General features: G+C 37.5%; 2 protein-coding genes across 2 annotated transcripts; both read right to left on the bottom strand.

Moving 5' to 3' along the window:
• On the bottom strand, positions 2,863-6,294 carry LOC109836156 (cationic amino acid transporter 6, chloroplastic-like). Its single transcript, XM_020404041.1, is given in 6 exon segments — positions 2,863-3,504; positions 4,136-4,367; positions 4,639-4,771; positions 4,773-4,958; positions 5,537-5,759; positions 5,839-6,294. Coding segments are annotated over 6 exon segments (1,764 nt in total). The 5' UTR covers positions 6,272-6,294; the 3' UTR covers positions 2,863-2,947.
• LOC109839310 (polyadenylate-binding protein 3-like) lies at positions 14,788-19,635 on the bottom strand (the record flags this gene model as incomplete). Its single annotated transcript, XM_020407741.1, has 6 exons — positions 14,788-15,308; positions 17,156-17,265; positions 17,364-17,555; positions 19,125-19,195; positions 19,290-19,401; positions 19,477-19,635. Coding segments are annotated over 6 exons (693 nt in total), but the record flags the coding sequence as incomplete, so codon positions are not given.

The following is a 19,636-nucleotide window of genomic DNA, read 5'->3' on the forward strand; positions in this document are numbered from 1 at the left end:
CCAGACCAACGCTCCATCGGAGTCTTCCCTTGTATCGCAGTGCACAACAAACTATTTACGAGATGGCTCGCATAAACTAACGCCTCGGTCCAAAAGGATCTTAACAATCCATTATGTGTCATCATACATCACACCTTCTCCAGCAATGTACGGTTCAACCTCTCAGCCATCCCGTTCTGTTACGGTGTCTCACGAACTGTGAAGTGTCACCTAATATCGTGATCTCGGTAAAACTACAGAAATGGATCACTCTTGTACTCTCCTTCATTGTCCGAACGAAGAGCATTCACCTTTCTACATGTCTGCAGCGTCACTTTCTTCTTCCACTCCACAAAAATATCCAGGGCCTCATGTTTATGCTTCATAAGGTATACCCAATTTCTCCTGAACTAATCGTCAATGAAAGTGATAAAATAGTTGGCCCCACCAAGTGATGTGTGCTTGGAAGAGCCCCAAACATCTGTGTGAATGTAGTCCAATATACCTTGGGTATTGTGAATAGCGATGCCAAACTTCGCTCTCGTCTTCTTCCCAAGTACACAATGCTCACACAGCTCCATCTTGCAGGTCTTCACACCTTTCAATAGCCACTGTTTTGCCAATATATGTAGGGACTTATCACCAGTGTGTCCTAAACGCATGTGCCATAAACTGATAGTGTCCTCCTCTGTAGTGATAGAAGTTGTCAGACCCCCTGTAATTGTCTTATCCTTCAAGTAGTATAGTTTGTTTTCCCTGACACCTCGCATCACCACCATGAACCCCTTCGTGACCTTCAGAGTTGCATTCTTCAAGATCACCCGATAACCAGCTGCCTCCAAAGTTCCAAGTGAAATAATATTATTCATTAACTGCGACACGAACCTTACTTCCTTCAGCTCCTGAGTCACCCTGTCACACATGAGGATCCGAACTGTACCAATACCATCAATAGGGCATACGTGATTCATTACCCATAAGCACGACATCCCCTCTTTCCAACTCCTTAAAGCTAGAGAACCAATCCATTCTAGGGCAAATATGATATGTAGCATCAGAATCCTTCATCCACTCCGTAGAGTCAGTGTAACAAACTGACGGTAATACTGAGCATGAAAAGCCCGAAGAATCCGTATCTGAATTGTCGTCACTAGCCTTGACAACATTCATTTCCGAAGCTTGTACAACTTTCTATTTATTCTTTTCGGCTTTATCTTTTAACTTTGGGCACTCGTTCTTTTAATGTCCTTCTTCTTTACAAAAACGACACTGGTTCCTACCAACACTCTTATGGCTACATCTATTCCTCGATTTTGAGTGGTTGGAGTGCCAACGGTTTGGAGTACGGCGTCGAACTGCTAATGCATCTCCTGATGCCTTCTCGAAGGGTTCGTTATCACTTTTCCTCAATTCATAATTTACCAAAGCTGAGGTCACCTCCTTATAACTAACAATAGTTCTACCATTAATCATAGTTAGGAAAAAAATACCATAATCATCCTCCGGTAACGAACACAAATGTAGCATCGCCTTATCTTCATCCTCAACCATTATATTCACATTGGTCATATCTGAAAGCAACTTCGTAAAGTTATTTACATACTCCCTAATAGAAACTCCCCTCTTCATCTTGAACTGCGAAAAACCTCTTCTTCAAGTAAAGCTGATTCTCAATGCTTTTAGTAAGATACTTTTCATTGAATGTTTTCCACAATTTATTTGTCGACGTCTCGTTCATCACATCATAAATTAGATCCGACGTTAAGCATGACCTAATAACTCCACAAGCCCTACTATTCATCTTCTTCCAAACCTTGTCCTCTATATCATCTGGTTTCTCTTCCAACTCAAGAGAATCCTCCAAATTTTGTGCATCCAACGCATCCATCACCTGGCACCTCCACAAACCAAAATTAATCTTGCCGTCGAACTTCGGAACATCAATCTTTGTATTATTGATGCTCAGACTCTGTGCCTTCGAAATAGACGATCTCGATGTGCTTGTTTCACCCATATTGTAGATCTAACTCTTTAGATAAGAATCCTTCAGCGAATCCTTCGAACAAGCCCCAAGCCAAAACATGTGCTCTGATACCACTTGTTGTGCGCAGTGAAAATTTTGGCAGCATTTCTGGTGCACAACAAGAGAGTAAGATCACAACTAAATCACTGTTTCACAAAGGAAACAAGAATCGAAAGTGATATATCTCAATAAAGTAGGATATACACTCTTCCTCTCATCAGATCTAGGACTGACTTGTCGAGGGAACCTAACAAGCTATTACAAATCACAACAAGACAAACTATTTTCTACGTGGTTCGGCAAGTTGCCTACGTCCACGAGCAATGAGGGGGGAGATCTACTATTAGAGAGAAAGAGAATACAAATAGGGTTAACAATCATACAAAGTCTCACAAATAAAACCATTAAACAAAATCTCAAATCTCTCACAATTTCTCTCTCAAAAGGGATGTTGAAAACCCTCTCAAAGTCGGCACCAAGGACTGCTCAAAATCTCCTCCTGAAAGTCGACTCACCTCTGTTTTTTTTCTTCAGCGTTTTTTTTCTTTGCCGCTTTCACCCGGAAACCCTAGAAAACTAGGGTTTATATATAGGAGCTCGTGGGTGTGGCCCCCACGCCCCAACGAGAAAACGCGTCTCGTGGGGAGGTGCTCGTGGGTGTGGCCCCCACGAGCAAAACGCGTTCACATGGCACATGTTTTCTTTTGGGGTTTCCCATTTTTGTTTGGTCTACTTAACGTCAGAAAATGAAATCTGGCAAGTTTTTTGGGCTTTCCTTTAATTTCCCGTGGGATTTTTATTTTTCAGTAAACCAAACAAGCCCTAAGAGGCCAGATCCAATCAGCAAAAGCTTTCCCACATTGAGAGATCCAACAACAATCATACATGTAAAGCTCAAAATTAAAAAAAAAAAAAAAGGCAGCAATGTTCTATTTCTAGAGACAACTAAATCATCTCCACTTCAACTTTGTTCCTCTGAGTCACTTCATTTCCTTCTCCATGATTCTCCTCTATATCCTTCTCTTCCGCATTAAAAGTAGAGTGGACTCCATATAACAAATAGAACAACACAATCACACAACTCCACACTCCAAACCTCAGAAAAGACCTCTTCTTAAGTGTAGTCATAAGAAACACATTGAGAAATATCGACCCTGACGCGGGCCAGGGCATCAATGGCACCGACCACTCTGAGAGTCCTCGGTGACAAGGCGCTCTGTATTGAAAGAAGAGCGTAATGGCGATCAGAGCTCCACCGAAAAATGCCAGAGTCCAATAGTATCTTTCGTCGAGCTTCCATGATAGTGAGAACCCAAGGGAGGTTGATGTGAAGAGGAGGAGGTATATAAGAGTAGGGTGCGGGCGGTTTGTGCTTAGCTTCACGTATCGATGATATATGAGCGCGTTAGCGACCATGTAGAACACGAGGAGAGTGCCGATGGAGATCATTTCAAGAACAATGTCAAGTTCGGTGAAGAGTGCAATCGACGCGGTGCATATACCTGTAAAAATGTTAAACGGACATGTACATTCTGTTACAAAAGTTGTTACACGTTCAAAAAGAAAAGGGTAAACTTTCACCCATCTTAAGGTATCCCTCCAAAAATTCGGAAATGCCACTCGACCCTAGTACTTCAGCGATTTCTGAACCTACATTCAGATAATACCCAATTTTTCGGGTGGCGGGTGACATTTTCAATCTTCTGGAGGGTCATCTCAAAATACGCCAAACTTCTTGGGGGGGTTGTGTGAAATTTAACCAAAAGATAATCATTTTTTTTTTGTCAAATCTCCCATACATTCTCAACAGTGCATTTCACAATGCAAATAATTCTGGTGAAGACCGACTGTAGTAATTAAGAATACGAATGTCTTCAATAGCGTATTAACTTCAAGTGATGAGGAGACACGCGTAGCAGACAAAGGCTTTTTTTTTCTAATTGAAAATGCTAAGACAGCCAGCTATGCGCACAAACAAACACCACATACTACAAACTAGTCTTATTGGAGAAATCATCACAAGATTATTAAACTTATTATCACTACATTTCAAAAGCAAGAGAGCGCTATGGTTTGCTTTCAAGATTTTGTTTCTTTGCAATGTGAAGATACCTTGATTGAGACTTTACATACCCAAGAAAATGGTTGCATTCAAAGGAGTCCCAGTTGAAGGGTGCACCTTGGCTAGCCAGAGAGGGACGAGCCTTGCCCTGCCTATGACACACAGGTACCGAGCTTGGCCTAGCATCGCGACGAGGAGCGACGCGACGATGCCCAAGCTCGCCCCAGCTCCTACGACGCTGCTCGCCCACTTCCATCCTGTAGTCCTCTGGAATGCTGAGGCGAAGGATGCGCTCTTCGATATCTAGAATGACAGAGAAATTATTTATCCGGCTAGACATAAGGATAAACAAATTTTGGGCGTCGAAAAATGAAAAATAGAGGAAAATTTAGATCTTTCAAACGAGGGAAAAAAGCCGAACTTTTTACCGTTAACCTGGAATTCTGCATGCAGACATTTGTCCATAGGTTTTTTTACTCATACACGGGAAGTTTTTTTACTGAACTTTTAAGAACAATATTTGGAACGAACAGTTGGTTTGTCTCATTGCTTGACATGTTATCGGGGTTCTTACCTCGTTGTAGGGAACCATGGAGGATAAAGCCAACGCCATGAGACAATAAAGGGAGGAAACGATGAGGACAGATCCAGCGATGCCAATGGGAAGACTCTTCGATGGGCTCCTTATCTCTTCGGCCACCGTTGACACCGATATAGCTGAAGTATACTATCGCCGCTCCATCGAGAACGCCTCTCACCCCGAAAGGAGTTAGACCTTTCGGCTCAACCAAATTCCTCGGGCTCCCGTTACAGAAACCAGCGGCGATAACGAAAGCGAAGAAGATCAAATGGAATACTGTCATCACGAGATTAAGCATGGAGCTCCCCTTCGTGCTGCAATTAAAAACCAAAGCGTACGTCTTTGAATTTCCTACGGGTAAAAGTAAAAAAAAAAAAAAAAGCCCTTCTGAAATGTTTGCAAACCGTCACGAACGGCATTAACGTGAAGGGTAGAAAAAAAGTCTAAACTACATTTCTTACCATCTAACTATAACAACAGTCTTTCAGTAAAATTTGAACATAACACCTGAAGGACAAAATTGTTTCAAAATAACTGCTATCAATTCATGTAGGAAAGTGAGACAAGTTCAGTGGTGGTTGCGGATAGAAATCCTACACTATCGCTTTTGAATTTACTGCCCCTCTAGTTTCGTTTCGTCGCACAGACCCCCTCCAAGAATGAGAAACTTGTGTTTTAGCAAATAGACACCTGGGGGTAAACGATCGAGTCAAAGAATTTCACTTAGGGAGCCTATCTGGCAAAACTAAAGTACAGGGATATATAGTAAGTTCAAAACAACGATACTACAGGGGTCTATCCGCAACTTACCCAGGTTTGTAACATACAGGAAGGTTTTGTGTAATTCACCCGAGGCTAAACTGAATAAAGAGACAAAAACAAAGATAGTTACCTACGACACAAGCAAAGTGTTAGAAGAAGAACAAGGACAACTGCAGGGAAATCCAAAGTGTTATATCCCTCAGCCAAACCACCCACTGCTACTCTCCATGAATCAGGATCATCTTGGCCAAAAGTAGAGCTCAAGTACTCTGTGAAGCTCCTAGCAACCGCAGCATTCGACAGAACATACTCCAACAACAAATTTGCTCCTCCGAAATACCCCACAAACTCCCCTAGAACCATGCACAATCTCAACAAATCAATAAAAACTCGTGTATACCACAAAACCTGCACAACTGACACATATCATACCGAAAGTAACCCTGAGATAGCTAAAAGCACCACCAGCGACGGGGATTTCAACAGAGAACTCGGTGTAGCACAGCGAAGAAAGAAACGCCGATACTCCCGCGATGATATAAGAAACGAACACCGCGGGCCCTGAGATCTCATGAGCAACGTGGCCGGTTGTCACGAAAACTCCAGCACCAAGCATTCCTCCGACGCCAAGGGCAATCAGGTCATACCACTCGAGCTTCCTCTTCATGTCTGATCCTGATCTCTGCCTCACTGGGTTGAGTTCTTGGTCTGGCGTGTAAGTGACTAGCATTCTTTTTTTCAGTCTATGTGGGGTTTGATATAGAGAGTATAGGATTTTAGAGAAGGAGCTAAGGGGGGCATTTTGATTGCTGATCATAGTTTTGAGATTTGCTGTGTTAGGCTTCCATGCATTGTATTTATACATGAAACGTTAGGTGCAGGAGAAAATTAAGCTTGGGTCCTCAGGGTAACCGAACCTTTGATTTGCATCAGATTTGGTCAGTCATTTTTGCATTTGTACACTTTTATCTTTTTATCAGTAACTACAAATGTTTTACAAAAATATTTGGTACTGTTTGGATGAGGTAAAACTATGTACCCAAATATTGGGTCAAGGATAACTATTGACAAATACCAAAAAAAAAAAAAAAAGTGTTTATCTCAAAGTTATAATGACAAATAGAACTAAGAGGTACCAAATTTTGGACTCATATATACTAGTTTTTAGACTGTAAAAATACTACTTTTGTGTATAACGATTTGCACCTTCAGGCAGTTCCACATCAAATATGTTGCTTCCCTACTTATTATTCTTAATCTATTATTCGTCGCGTCTACGTATTTAGAGTAATATTTGTTGTATTTATATAACGAGCATTTATTGTATATTTGCGTTAAAGCGTATATACTTGCGCATTTGTCATGCCTATGAATGCATGTGCATTCCTAAATGGATTAGATGTTAATTTGTCCTCAAATTTGGACTCTGATAAAAAAAAACAAAACTCAGTTGGGCTAATATCACAAGAGCAAATATTTTTGTCCCTGCCTCAGTTTCTTCTTTTGTCATCAGTATCTTTGAAATGACATGATAATTATCCATATCTTTATTTCTTGGTTGAAAGGCATGCTCTCAAGGAAACAATTATTATTTGTTGTCAAATAAATCCCATTAAATAAGTAGTGGTGGTGATAAGTTCAATTAATGAATAAAATGATATACCTAGATCATTAGAATCAAATGAATATTATGAAAGGTTATCCTCCATCATCCACGCAATTAAATTATTTAAGCCAATGTTCGATATAACCATTCTTCTAGCGGTCAAATAGAATCCTTGCTAATACAATTTTAGGTATCTTTAGAAGTTTGCGAAGTGGAAAAAAGTACTTAGTCTTTAGAGGAGTATTCTTTTTTTTTTTAATGTCATCAAGAGTATAATTGATTAAAAAAATCAAGAATAAAGGTGAAATTCAATGTTTCTACAGATTTTGAGGATTAGAAACAAAAGGCTCTGAAACAGAGGACCAAGATTTTGTTTTAAAAGACAGACGCATATATAGTACCACTAGATACTTTTATCTTTAATACCAACTTGAGAAATAAAATAGCTATAAATTGTTTAAAAGAAAGATGTATGTAGTACCACTAGATGCTTCATCTTAAATACTAACTTAAAGAAATAAAATAAGAACAATTTTTCAAAACATCCCCTTTTAAAATTTTATTTTTCAAAATCGACCTTGTTTTTTTTTATTTACCAAAACCGATCCGTTTTTTTGATTAGCAGCCTAATCACATTCCTAAATAGTCGGGGTTGCCAACCCCGACTATTTAAGAGGACGTTAAACCCTAATTAGAAGCCTTAAACCATACAAATTTAAATCCTAAATAGTCGGGGTTGGCAACCCCGACTATTTAGGAATGTGATTAGGCTGCTAATCAAAAAACGGGTTGGTTTTGATAAATAAAAAAACAGGGTTGATTTTGAAAAATAAAAATTTAAAAGGGTCTGTTTTGAAAAATTGTTCAATAAAATAACTATAAATTTCTCTTGGATGGCTCTTCAATTTCTCAAAGTACAGGAAAAAATAAATGCATGTTCTGTCTGTTTGCAACCATATCATCATCCAGATTAATTTGCAGAATATCTTGTTGAGACTAAAAATCCAAACATGTTAGCGCCAATCTCTTAGAATTCTTATATAAAAAATATTGTAGAGGAGATCCTCAGTCAGCTATGCAACAATTGGAGAATCAACAAACTTTGAAAATCATTCTTCCAACCCTTTGCTAATCCTTTACTGACTCCATTACGCATGCAACAAATAATTACATGAATAAATGATTTGACCATCCTAAGAGCAACGGCAGCAATCTCCTAGTAGGGAGTTCTTGTTGGAGTGCTCTCAAACATAGAGCCCACTTAGGAGCTTCCTACTAGCACAAATATTCTAACAAACTCCCAATTAGGAGCTTAAATATTATTTAAAAATTTCATTCTTCTGCCTAACATTTTATAAAAATATATTTTAAAACAATAAATCTAATAAAAAATATTTTTTTAGTGGCCCCCACCCCTTAGTAGCTCCCAAGTGCTCCACAAATTTGTAGAGCTCTCAAGAGCTCCATGGTGGACCCCACCGCCAACTAGGACTTAGAAGCCTCCTTGGGAGCTTGTTGGCACATGTTGGGAGTTTTTCCTTGCCACATCACCCTTAAGAGCCTCCTTGTGAGAGGCTGCTGCACTTGCTCTAAGTCCGTAACATAGTACAAATCATTATGGGAACAAACAAGATTTGATCGTGATTTGAAAATCATTCTTCCAACCCTTTGCTAATCCTTTACTGACTCCATTACTCATGCAACAAATAATTACATGAATAAATGATTTGACCATCCTAAGAGCAAGGGCAGCAATCTCCTAGTAGGAAGCTTTTGTTGGAATGCTCTCAAGCATGGGGCTCACTTAGGAGCTTCCTACTAACACAAATATTCTAACAAACTCCCAATTAGGAGCTTAAATATTATTTAAAAAATCCATTCTTCTGCCTAACATTTTATAAAAAAACATTTTTAAAACAATAAATCTAATAAAAAAATATTTTTTAGTGGCCCCCACCCCTTAGTAGCTTCCAAGTGCTCCACAAATTTGTAGAGCTCTCAGGAACTCCATGATGGACCCCACCGACAACTAGGACTTAGGAGCCTCCTCGGGAGCTTGTTAGAACATGTTGGGAGCCTTTCCTTGCCACATCACCCATAAGAGCCTCCTTGTGGGAGGCTGCTACACTTGCTCTAAGTCCGCAACATAGTACAAATCATTACGGGAACAAACAAGATCTGATCGTGATTTGAAAAGTAAACAAGTGCTAGTCACATGCAAATCCTTGGTCCAAGAAAGATCTAACAGTAAACTACGCCCCACTTCCATACGCCTCCTTAAAATTTATGCGTACTCGCAAGACTAGATGAGTTGGTTTAGCGTCTCATGAAGATGCATAATCTCCCAATCTACCTCAAATCTCAAGATTCTAAATTAACAAGTTAAGTATAGATTCTATCCTACGGAACAGATGCCTCCACGGATGATAACCAAATAAATTTCTCCTACGTCCAACGTGATAGGTCGAAATAACAAATAGATTGTTCCACATGATAAAAACATAATCTTAATAAAACGAGGAGCTGTATGCTGAAATGGGGACATTTTATAGTATTGACAAACAAGCTGGAGAAAGCTACAGGCGGACTCTTTTCGGTAGGATATATTCCACGAGCCAACTAAAGTAGCCGTGTTCTTCACCGTAGCATCACAAATTAAATCATAATTTAATTAATTATTAATTTAGATATCTTAAGAGGCATCATTAAGTTGGCTACATGAAGTTGTCCTCCACTTACCAAAATCCAAAGCCTAATTGGAGGGAGAATGGAATCCAACTTCATCATTGTATAGGAATCAATCATGCATTGAATGTTGGTACAGAAAAAGAGACTTGTGCGGTTGTTCTTTTTGTACATGATTGGTTTGAGGTCTAGCTCTGTGCCATAAATGATCATCGAAAAAGTCGGCCATTGGATTCTAATCTGGCTCTAATTATTTTTCCACCTCTATACATTGTTTAGATATTACATACTCTCTATAGTCTATCTAGTACAAGATGCATCATATTCTAATGGGTCTCATTGTGAAGCACTATATACTATTCTGATCAGTAATAATGAAATCTGAAGACATGAAGAGAAGCTTGAGGGAAGAATATAGGGGCTAGATCTTAAACCAAATTCACACAAGCACAAGGTAGCTCTCTCTTCTATCAGGACGCGAATTTTTTTTTTCTGCTGCTGAAGTTTGATACTGAGCGGCAACAAAATGTATGAGCATATGGAAATTTTTTGCAAGAATATCAGATTACCATATTAGCTCCTTTTTCTTCAGTTTTTTTTTTTTAAATGACCAACTCTCTCAACCCCACCATCCATGCACACACAGATAAACATGGAAAAGGATACACGACAATATGAAAAGTAAATGGGGGCAGGTGTGCGTGTTACTCCACACTGTTGGCTGTTATGTCACTAACGTAGCATATATTCAGACTGCTACAACCTTGATTATCAACACATCCAAACCATAGCTAACAATATGGATATCTATCATTGCAGCGACACACTAGCCCAGAATGCGAAGGGACATAGCGACCCTATTTACTCTAATATGCAATACAAGACCTAGTGAAGTTCCAAATAAGATAAAATACAAAGATAAATTGGTTCCATAAGTTAATCACATGAGTACATGTGATTGAACAAAAGAGATAGGCTTGGTGAAGGCGTATTATTACCCTTCACAAAGTATTTGTCAAGATATCATCTTACTTCACAATATACTTTGCTTTATATGCGATACCTAGTCACCCCTTACTTTATGCATTTCATAATAATACGTTTCATAAAGTAATATGTTTATTAGGATGAACGCAATTAAATAGTAATTGATGATAATTAGCTTATGGAAATATTCAAAAGCTTGAGAAAACAAATGCTCTATTGCGAGTCAGAATAAAATTAGTTACTCGGAGACCAACCAATGAAAGAAGTGATCTGGGTGAAAGAGTAACAAAATATGCATTTATCCTAGTGGGCATGAATACTTCATATTGGACGTATACTCGCAACCAAGAAGTTATCCTCTTTACTTTGTCTCTAGATGCATGAATCTCTTTCAAGTGAGCAAAAGCAAAAAAGAAATTTCTTGGTAGAAGTAGATAATATGGGAGACTTAGTCATCTCAACTCATCTAAGATTATGGGATTAAACTGGATTACTTTTTAAGATTCTGTATGGTCAATGCCTCTGAAATATTCACTAGGGTCACTAGGTCAATCTAATTAGAGGTCACTAAGTCACCACTAATGTTCCAATGAACTAAGGTATGTTCTTATGGCAAATTTCTAATCAAGACCCAGGTAATGTTCCTAAGAAATATTGTTCCTTCAATCCCAATCCATAATTTTTCTTTCCTAAAAACTCTTAGGTTTCACCATGTAATACCTTCTGCCAATATGTTACTCAGAATAAAAAAATCTTCTGCCAAATGACATCATAAAAGAAATTAAATAGCCAGACAAACAAGTAAAGTGCGAACGTAATAGGAGATGACAGAATAAGAGTTTTATTTCAATCATACCTAACATATTATTTGAATATACTAACTGGTAATGGTAAGGGCATTTTGTCTAGATAACCTTAAGTACAATAAATGCGCACCAAAATGAGATGCCCACAAATTCAAAGCATACAAAAGTGTACTGGGGAAAATACGTGCATAAAATACATTACTACATTCCCTCCATAACAGCACCTTCATGTCTATATTGGGTAATATTCAAAGTTTAAGCGTCAAAGAACTTGGACAACTGTTAAAATTTGAGAAACTATAAGAGTTTTAATAACAAATAGGATATAAAGCATTTCCTGCATTTTGAAATTGAACTGAGTTATGCTGCAGAAATCATGTGTACTGCACTAACTGCAAGATGTTTGAATCCATAAAATAATTGGTTTATATGCAAGACAGTTCAAAAGATCAATTCAATTAGTGCTGACATGTTAACATAACATCAAACATCAAAGGTTTCTTGCATCACTTTCTGATCAAGGGGCAATTAAAAAGGCTCTTCATGTGTACTGCACTAACTGCTGAGTGTTGAAATGTTTTTTTTTCAAAAAAAAAAAAAGATAACATTAGCTCTGATTGTATCCTCGTCACATATATTAGTATTGCTGTAAACCACTTTATCCAAAATCCTAAATTTGTATCAGAGGCATGCATGTTTCAATAGCTCGTGTATACAAATCTCATTGTTGTCCTATTCAAAATATATCCAAAATTGAAGCTGTTTTCATGCGATCCAAAAGTCACATCTAATATCTAAGAATGAATGTAGCTCTCATATCTCAACTGTCTATTTTAAACCAAAATTATTCTTGACACATTCTAACCAATAGCAATAGAATGAACTCAAAAAGAAAATTTTCCTCTTTCAGTTTACTGTTGACTAAAGAGCAAAGATCTTCAAAAAATCTAAAATAGTGCTTTGCAACTAATAAAGTGAGGAGCTGGTCTCCATTTTAAGCAACTAAAGTGCTTAGCACCATTAATTAAAAAAATCACCTCTAATCGTCCTAGGTTCAACATATAAACTCCAACCAAAGCAAAAATTTTAATAATGCACCGGCTCCTGTTTCAACGCCTCTTATTCCTACAAAACTATAGGCAATGTGACAATTAGGTTACAGTATGCATGAAGCAATATAATCCTTTATTGGGAAGTGGTAATATTATTTTGCGCTAATGGTCGGCCACTGGACAGGAGCATATAGGACTGGAAATGAATTGAATATAAATCGAATACTGAGATATTTGTATTTGTATTCTTTAAACCTTTTGGATATCGTCGAATACTGAGATATTTGTATTGGTTACAGTACGAATTTGAATATCGTTCTCTAATTTTCTTCGAATTCAAATACCAGTATTTGCCGAATAGTCGTGAATACTTGGTCGAATATTAAAGTATATTTATTTGATTAAAAAATTATGTTTTATGAATATTAAACAATTTAATTAAGAGTGCTGCTACAGGGACCCCAAAATAGGGGACCCTACATGGGACATGTGATGTGTCGCCTCGCTGTCCCGTGATGCACTGTTCACGGGACAGGGCATCACGGGATAGAGAGGCGACACCTCACCTGTCCCACTCAGGGTCCCCTATTTTGGGGTCCCTGAGGCATTTTTCTTTAATTAAGTAGATGTTTTTATTTGACTAAAGCAGTTTTTTTCATTTTTCTGAGAATTTGATATTTTAGATAACATTTAAATTCATAATTGAAAATCAGTCATATATATGATGCCTAAATCGGTAATGTGATTATTTCGTTAAAAAAACAGATTTGGAACTTGTTAAGCCTCTGAAAATTAGTATACAACTAAAGTAAAAAATGTCGATGGGTCAAGAACATAACATCACGTGTGTAATTAACACATGTTATAAGTAAACAAATTTTTATCTAATAGTTTATTAAACAAATGAATCAAGTAATCTATGGTTACTTTCTATTCGTTTATGAACTAAATACTAAGAACTATTCACTTATTGTTAAATGAACAATCAAATCGAATATGACCGAATACTTAAGCGAATAAATACCAAAGTATTTGTTAAATATTTGAGAGGCAAGCAATTCTGATGCCTAATTTTATTAATGAATAAAGTATATGGATACAAGATAAGAAAGAAAAGAAGGAAAGAGGAAAACAGTTTTATGTTTTAGGTAATAATAATAAAAACAATCATGCGTAATGTTATTAATAATAAAGAAAGAAATACTGATGCATGGCAAGAAAAAAAAGTAACTATACCAGAAGCTACAAGCTAGATGTTTATTCATTAACTAGAGATTAGTCGAAAACAAAGAATTCACTGAGCTGCTTGCATCTACTTGCAAGGATTTATTGTTGCAGTAGAGAGATAATATTTCCATTGATATCGAAAAAACATGGAATTGTAACCTCAACTACTGCTCTAAGCAAAGAATAAACAAAGAATATTATGTATTGTCGGTAGTGGTGTTCAAATATGCAGGTTCATTAGGACTATCATTGGTTCTTTCAACCAAATCCCTTTTCCTCTAATGGTAATGCTTTTGGTGGTGGGAGGGAGCATGCAGTGGGTTTATTTTAGTACTAGGATGGAGCGCCTCTCTTTCTTCAAAGCCTCGTGAGCTTTTGAAGAAAGTAGATGTGCTTTGGATCAATCGCTTGAAAGAAGATCCCCGTATTGGTGAGAGAGGCCAACCAATGAGCTAAAATCAACGGAAAGTGATAGGAGTAGGCCGGTGGTGGTCCTTGCACTCTGAGGTATCCTATGCTCTGCATATCTCTATATACTATGAGAGCAGGATGTAGTTCCCAATCCAAAATAATAAGCCCTTAATCACACTTTTCCCTAGGTTCAAAACCCCATTCCAGTTTATTTTGTAATTTAATAATAAAAGGGTAAATTCAAACCCCCAACCCCCAGAAAATCTTTCGGGTATTTCCCATGAACCCCAAAACTTTCGGTTGTCTCACAAAACCCCCTTAGACTTTCAAAATTTCTCACTGACCCCCTAACTGCGTTGATAGATTGTTGGTTGCGTATACCCTATATTAAAATAAACAGAGTTAAAAAAATATACTAGACTCCTCCAAATGCTTCATCCCATATGATGATGAATAACTGCTTTTCCTCTCCATTCTAACGCCACTGCTTCATTCTTATGGAATCAAGTCCATCTAGTTACACAATGTCCAAATTCTATATAGCAAGTACAGTTTTTATCAGTTATTAGGCCCAGCCACTATCACATAATGGTTTTGAAGTGAAGCATGAAACACACAAGAAACAGTTCCAATGTTCACTGTCAAATGTCTTAAGATTGACGCAACATTCATCTGAAAACAATATATCAATCCATAAAGAGATCATATTGGTACCTGAAAATATTGGACGTAATAGAAAAAACCACCAACTTCTTTCCCTGCTTCAGTGAGCTAGCTCTATGTTACCACTCTGAGAACCATCGCTGAGAAGGGCAAGTTCTTTGCTGTAGCTTTGCACCAGTCATAGTATTCCAGTGTACAGATAACATTCATCTACTTCTTGTATTGGATATGAATAATTTCTAAGGCTTTTTTTACAAAGGAGGCCAGGTGAAGTGAAAGAAAGATTAGCTTGCTCAGACTCAGACTGTTCATCCTTGGTGATGCAAGTTTATGAAGTAAGCTGTACAGAACTGAGAGTATATGTCTATACAAAGTTGATGTATTTGAAGGTCAGCAGCACTGTGAGCTATATCTCACTAGTACGGCCTGAAGAATCGCCTTGGTCTTCTGAACCTGGGAGCCTTGCTGAAAGAAAGGAAAATAAATCGGTCTATCAAAATCACATTCACATATATTATGATATGAAAGGAAAAAAGTAGCAGACTTAAGCATCAACACTTAGCGTGGACGAAGAAACACGTTAAAAAGAGCATGAATTACCTCTGCATAACATAATAAAAAAGAGAATACAAAATAAGCAACTTTACATTAACAGGATTCATACAACTCAATCACACGAGTGCAGACATCCTGAATATACAAATTCTAGCATCAGTTTATTTTGGTAGGTACATCTTAGATTCATAAAAGTTTCTCTAAATGCATCTGCTGACTGATTTAACTAGCAAAAAGCCCTCAATGGTGATCTCCCTCTTGTAAATCCCAGTTAGTTCTCCAGATATGTTGACCTATGCTCCATCACTATTGTGCCGCCATAAATTCGATTATCATACCAAAATTTTGCAATTTGCACATAAGCTTTATTCTTCTAGATTGGAAGCAAGCTTCTTATCTTCTTCCACTTTTCTTATTACTTTTAGTTTAATTTTAAGATCTATTATCAAAACGTAGCTAAGTGCAACGTTTTGCATATTAGTTAACAAAACAATGGTAAGTGAAAAAAAACCTACATGTCTTACTTTATGTTGAAAGAATAAAAAAGGAATAGAAGAGAAATGTCAGAAAGATAGTAAGGGACTGATAAGTTTGCTTGGGTTAGTAGTGGATCTGCTGCAAACAATGATAACCATACATTACGTGTTGCACATAGCCAGAAAACAAGTCACGTGTAAGGTTTATTAGGACACTTAAGTTTGAAAATATATATGACTCAACCGAAAGCAACAATTTCGAAGGCATAAAATTATGGGTATAGATGGACAACAAATCCACGGTTCTTAATTGATATATTTAAGTCCTTTGGAGTTTTTTTTTATGTTGTATTTTTTTATTAATCCTGAAACAAGGGTAATCTATTTCAGTAATGCATTTGATCACTTTCAAGATGGGTATTAGGAATATCCAAGAGACTCCAAGGAATTCATGAATGCAATCTGATGAAGCAAAAACAGTTTACCCATGCATAGTTTCTGAGGAATACAACACAAACTGGTGGAACAAAAAATTTTATGATTTCTACAAAATTCTTCACACAATCATAGCTTTACTATAAAGTCCTGAAATATACCTCCATTTTAGAATAAAAACTACCTGACCGAAATCTACCTCTGATAAATTGTCCAAACCAGATACCGCTACTTGATATGAACCATATGATATCAGATTAAGTAATGATTGATAAAGATGCTGGCTAACCATAGATGTGACAAAGGGACAATGGCAATAACAAAATGTGTAGATAAATATAATTGATTGTTCCAAAAGCTGAACTAGATACACTGGAGGGCCTTAAGATTTCAAAAGAATAACTAGAACTGCTCACGAAAACGATTAACATGCCCAGACATAGAACATTGACCCCAAATCAAATAGTTCACTTGCTGGTGACACAAAAATCATTGACTTGCACTATACCAAAGCCAAGCTGGGATTTTCTAAGGCATAAAAGTTGTGATACACTTTAATTAACATTTCATGACCATGACATAAATTTTAAATAATTTTACAAGTACATCATATCAGTGGCTGATGAATCCAATAATTGACGGGTTCTGTTCTGTCCTGATCATATCAATTAATCTTATAGGCATGAGAGACATTCTCTTGGACATCATCTATTCATCTTACTGAATCATATGTCATACTATAAGACTATGAACAGTAACTCAGCTGACCACGTTTCTAATTTATTAAAGCTCTAGCATTGTTTCTTCTGTGACCAAGCCTAAAAGGGCGCAAATACTGGTGGTTACCCAAACCCAAAAGATGGCATATATGCTCTTTCGGAACGAAATGCCATATATGGAGGCCATTGTTCCCCATACTGCTTCATTCCTGGAAAGTTGGTCCTTTTAGCTGATACCTGTTATATAATCAATAGCAAATCCAAATTATTCTTCCAAAAGAGGCAAGGTTTGAAAGAGTAATAACACATTTTAAGCCAATGAAGTAAACAAGGACCTTAAGCTTACGACCATGCAGCTCCGACTCATTCAGCAAGAGAGCATTCTGAACAGCATCAAGTTCCAGAAACTCCACATATGCAAATCCTTTGGGTTGACCAAATTCATCAATCAGAATTGTTATTCTGTTCACAGTTCCACATGAGTGGAAATGCTGTTGGATTTCTTCCAGAGTGCAGTAGTAGTCTACCTGAAGAAAGATTCTTTGATATTAAACAACCGAGAATGGCATTTCTGATAATTGCCAACATGCACAATAGCATTCAAGTTAAAGAGTAAAAAAGAAGAAAATGTATAAATGTTCATTGGCTGGGACGTTTCAGCAAAGAAGGAAAATGAAATGACATGTGCAATCTGTTCAACAACTACAAAAGCTTTCATCCCCTGAAATACTTATCAGACTCACTCACCTAAAAAGAAACATACAAATCCCAGAAACTACTAATGCTAAAAGATGTATGTACTTTCTTTATATATTTATTTTCTCAAAATTATGTGACCAGTACATCAAATCTTAATTGATGAAAGAGGTATAACACATGAAACCACTGATACTAGAACCTGCTGCCATGAGAATTGATAGGCAACTTAATTTATGTGGTGAAGACAATAAAGGAGATTTAAAAAAAACAATAAGATTGCTCTGGTGGTGCTCTTGAATTGTTCTTCTTGAAAGTCTGTTTGTGGGGGAAAACAGGCATTGCTTTTAATGGCCGTCACGTTTACAAGCACGCGAAAGGACTAACGCAGCACTGTACCACTTGTTAGGGAATTCAGTTTACAACCCATATACGCATGACACAGCTTAATATTCAAGAAAGCATGCACATTTCCTGCACAGAATTTCAAATTGATTATAAACTCAGACCTACAGGCATGAGTTTATAATTGATTATTCAAATTGTAAGGATTCAGATCTACCACAGGGGGGTTTATAGGTGAACAGACTCACCGCCCAATATATAACTATTCTTCTGTTAAACTGGTCTTCAGACTCTTCAAATTATGTCAATTGCTAATGGATCTCTCACTTTGACATTCCAACCGTTTAAATCAAAAAGACTTAGTAATATAATGACTACCTATGTAGACCACACTAAAACTTTTCTAGCTTCTAAGCCTAAGATTATGCAGGAAGAAAAATATTACGTCCATATAATATTCACCAAGGCATATTTGACATGGAAACTCTTCATGGCCAATAAAATTCATTATAGGAAGAGTTTTTGTTCAAAAGTAGTAAAATTGCAGCCATGTGATGTTACTGGCGTGTATACTGCTATAACATAGTAATTTTCTCCCAATAGATGACTCAATAACTTCTGATATATATCCAGCCAAAGTCAAAATTCTAAACGCAAGTGCTGATACTTGTCAATACAACATGTATGAATGCATATCAAGCCTCTACTGACAAGTATTCACCAAAATCAAAAGTCTAAGCTATTTGGGCATAAGAAGCATAAGGTTCGGTATAAAAACTTCAAAAAGTGGAGGCTATTACTATCTATAAATCGCCACTTATCCATACCTTTCCTAAAATGTTACTAGTTTTTCTCTTGGGAAATTGGCCTTGATCTTATTTACGTCAAAAAAAAAAAGTCAGTCAGGTGAACACAGACCTAACTAACTAATCCAACCTTTTGACTCAAGAAGAACATCAATTTACTTGCTTTAAAGAACCAACACAACAAACAAACATAAACTGTTAGCATAATAGCCAACAAATGGAGTAGATTGGGGATATGAAACAACTCACGTTGCCAACAAAAATGGAGCGGGAATCAACCTCCTCTTGTGTAGTTTGGGTGTCAGAATCGCTAGAAGGATCTCAAGAAAGCAACACAAACCATGAGAAACAACAAACAAACAAGGACAATTACAACAAGAAAACAAAAGAGAGGAGACTGAGTGAGGGAAATACTTCCCACAGGAACAACATCAGCCATCTCCTTCTCCAGCTTGGGCAGGATCTTGCGGATAGCCACGGCCGCCTCCTCGATCTCCTTCAGCCTCCTCCTCATAATCTCCACAGCCTGCAAAAGAACAAGTTCTTGAGCCCTTATAATTCTGAAACCCTAGAGAGACAGAGACAGAGAGAAAGAGAGGACCTTGGGCGTGGTGATGTGATCACCATCGGCATTGTCGCCGTCGTTGGAATCTCTTTCGTCGGCGGATGCGATGACCTTCCCGGAGGCGAGGACGGAGTTTTTAGGGTTTGGATCCGTACCGCCTTCCTCTTTTCGTTCGGCGGCGGAGGCTGAGGCGGGG

Source organism: Asparagus officinalis, chromosome 4, assembly GCF_001876935.1.
Source record: "Asparagus officinalis chromosome 4, Aspof.V1, whole genome shotgun sequence".
Taxonomy (NCBI): Eukaryota; Viridiplantae; Streptophyta; class Magnoliopsida; order Asparagales; family Asparagaceae; genus Asparagus; species Asparagus officinalis.